This window comes from Triticum dicoccoides, chromosome 2B, assembly GCF_002162155.2.
Source record: "Triticum dicoccoides isolate Atlit2015 ecotype Zavitan chromosome 2B, WEW_v2.0, whole genome shotgun sequence".
NCBI classification, from domain to species: domain Eukaryota; kingdom Viridiplantae; phylum Streptophyta; class Magnoliopsida; order Poales; family Poaceae; genus Triticum; species Triticum dicoccoides.
In genome coordinates, this window is record NC_041383.1 from 551626883 (window position 1) to 551628968 (window position 2086).

The 2086-nt window shown below is 53.2% G+C and overlaps 1 protein-coding gene across 1 annotated transcript; it reads right to left on the reverse strand.

The window, feature by feature from the left end:
• Positions 1-933: 933 nt before the first annotated feature.
• On the reverse strand, positions 934-1874 carry LOC119367994 (ribosomal L1 domain-containing protein 1-like). The gene has a single exon (XM_037633360.1). The coding sequence runs from the start codon at positions 1807-1809 to the stop codon at positions 1090-1092; it is 720 nt and encodes a 239-aa protein (XP_037489257.1). The 5' UTR covers positions 1810-1874; the 3' UTR covers positions 934-1089.
• Positions 1875-2086: the final 212 nt, after the last annotated feature.

A 2086-nucleotide genomic window follows, 5' to 3' on the forward strand; every position in this document is an offset into this window, starting at 1 on the left:
CCTTATTTCTAAGTAATTTTGTCTGATAAATCCAAGAGAAGTCATTAATCACCAATACATATCCACCAGATGATCCCAGCGGAAAAAAACAGAGGTTTTCTTAGATTTACCTGCGTAACAGTACACATCAATTGGTCTGGGTTTACAAGACCAATGACATTTGCAGATAAAAAGATACAAGCTGGTATAACTGTTCAGCTGAAAAAATCATATTATCTACCCATGGAGTTTAACACAAAAAAGATATCAGTAACTTCATATTGGATGTTGGACCTGGGGAAAAGAAATCTGGCATATCCCTGCGATTTGAAAAACAACCTCATAAAAATCTAAAACAATTGTCAGTAGAACATGGTTGTAGCCAGAACATTCTACGAGAAGCAGGACTAAAAGTGTATTACAAGATAATTTGCACCAACAGTTGAACCATAGGCAGAATCAGTAATAACAGGAATTTGCAGCACGTTCCATCAATCAACGGATAACTAAACAGCCATCATAGAGCTCAAGTGGTATCAGAACTTCGGTGCAGTGATACAAATAAGGTTATCAAATTTTCCAATGATGAAGCACGAGGGAGCTACATGCACCAGGTTGCCCTTTTTTATGAAGCACGAGGGAGGATAGTTTGGCTACAGATAAGTGCTAGGAATAATAGGCTGCCACATTTCACATATACGGTGACAACTTAAGCGTAAACGTAAACATAAAACACACACACTAACTGAAGAGAGAGAACATAGACATAAAACAGACACTAACTGTAGCTCAATACACCAACCAGCGCAATGTTAGCCTCTGGTGGCTACTGCCTGATGAATGCCTGCATCAACAAGCATTGCAGGCACTATTTATTCCAAAACATCTATCCCCGAACTATTTATTCCAGGCAATTGCATCCAGAACCAGATTCCCATTGCAATCGAGAAAGGACACATAAAAACACGCTCATCAAAATTGATTACTCATCGAAATAGTTCATATACGATCACAGATCAGTCTGAACAAGCAGTGCCATATCACAGACCGGACTGAAGTATCAGACTGGGCATCGATGCGATGCGATGCAAATACACACAACGCACGCCACTACTCGTTCCTTCTCCTCTTTACCCTCCTCTGCTCCACCGCAGTAGCGCCCTCACGCTTCGCGTCCTTCGGATCGTCATTGCCGCCGGTGCCCGGCGCCGCGTAGAGAGGCAGCGCGATCGACTCGGGTGCCTTCAGGTGCAGCGCCCGCACGTTCCTCCACTTCCTGGGCACGCAGGCTGCGGCCGCCTCCACCGCGGCCACCACGTTCTCCACCAGCTCGGCGGGCGCCATCGCCGCGTGCCCCACCCGCACGGCGCGGCACGTGCCAGCCTCCACGCGCAGCTCCACGCGGCGCGCTGCCTCCCTCGCGGACTCGGCCCAAGCCGGGTCGGCGAGGTCGACGGGCACGACCCTGCCGCGGCCCTTGGCGCCCTTGCCGCTGCCGGGGATCTTGAGCCGGCTGTCGACGAGGACCAGGCCGCGGCGCGCGACGGCGGGGAGGGAGCGGAGCGCGGAGGAGGGGAGCGTCTCGATGTCGTCGGGGAGGTCGTCCGGGAGGCGGTCGGCGACGAGGAAGATGGAGGGGAATGGGGAGAGTGGGAGGCTGAGATGGTGCTCGAACCGGCGGACGGGGGCGGTCTTCAAGGTGACGAGGAGGTAGATGGGCTCCGGCGCCGGGGAGGGGTGGTGCTTGAGCCATCGGAGGAGCGCGCCCACCGCGCGGACCACGGCCTCGCGGCCGAGGCGGGGGTTGGGCGCGGGGGCGGAAGCCATCATCGTTGGCGGCGGCGGCGGGAGTTTGGGAATTTGGGATGTGACGAAGAGTTGGAGCTAGGGTTTTGTATTTGCTCGCGGGTTTGGGTTCGGTTGAACCGAAGTGGGTTCGCCAATGCTGGTTGAGTCGGACCAGGAAGTGCTGGCGGTTCGGCTCGGCCTCCGCAACGGAAGAGCTGGCGGTTCACCTCGGCTCGTACCTGATGAATGATGATTTACTATACTCCAAGCAAAATTTCTACCGACCAACTGGATCCTAGGGATGCAGATCAAGTAATGA

Excerpts from the sequence above, each read along its gene's own strand:
- LOC119367994 (XM_037633360.1), bottom strand. The coding sequence starts at position 1,809 with ATGATGGCTTCCGCCCCCGCGCCCAACCCCCGCCTCGGCCGCGAGGCC.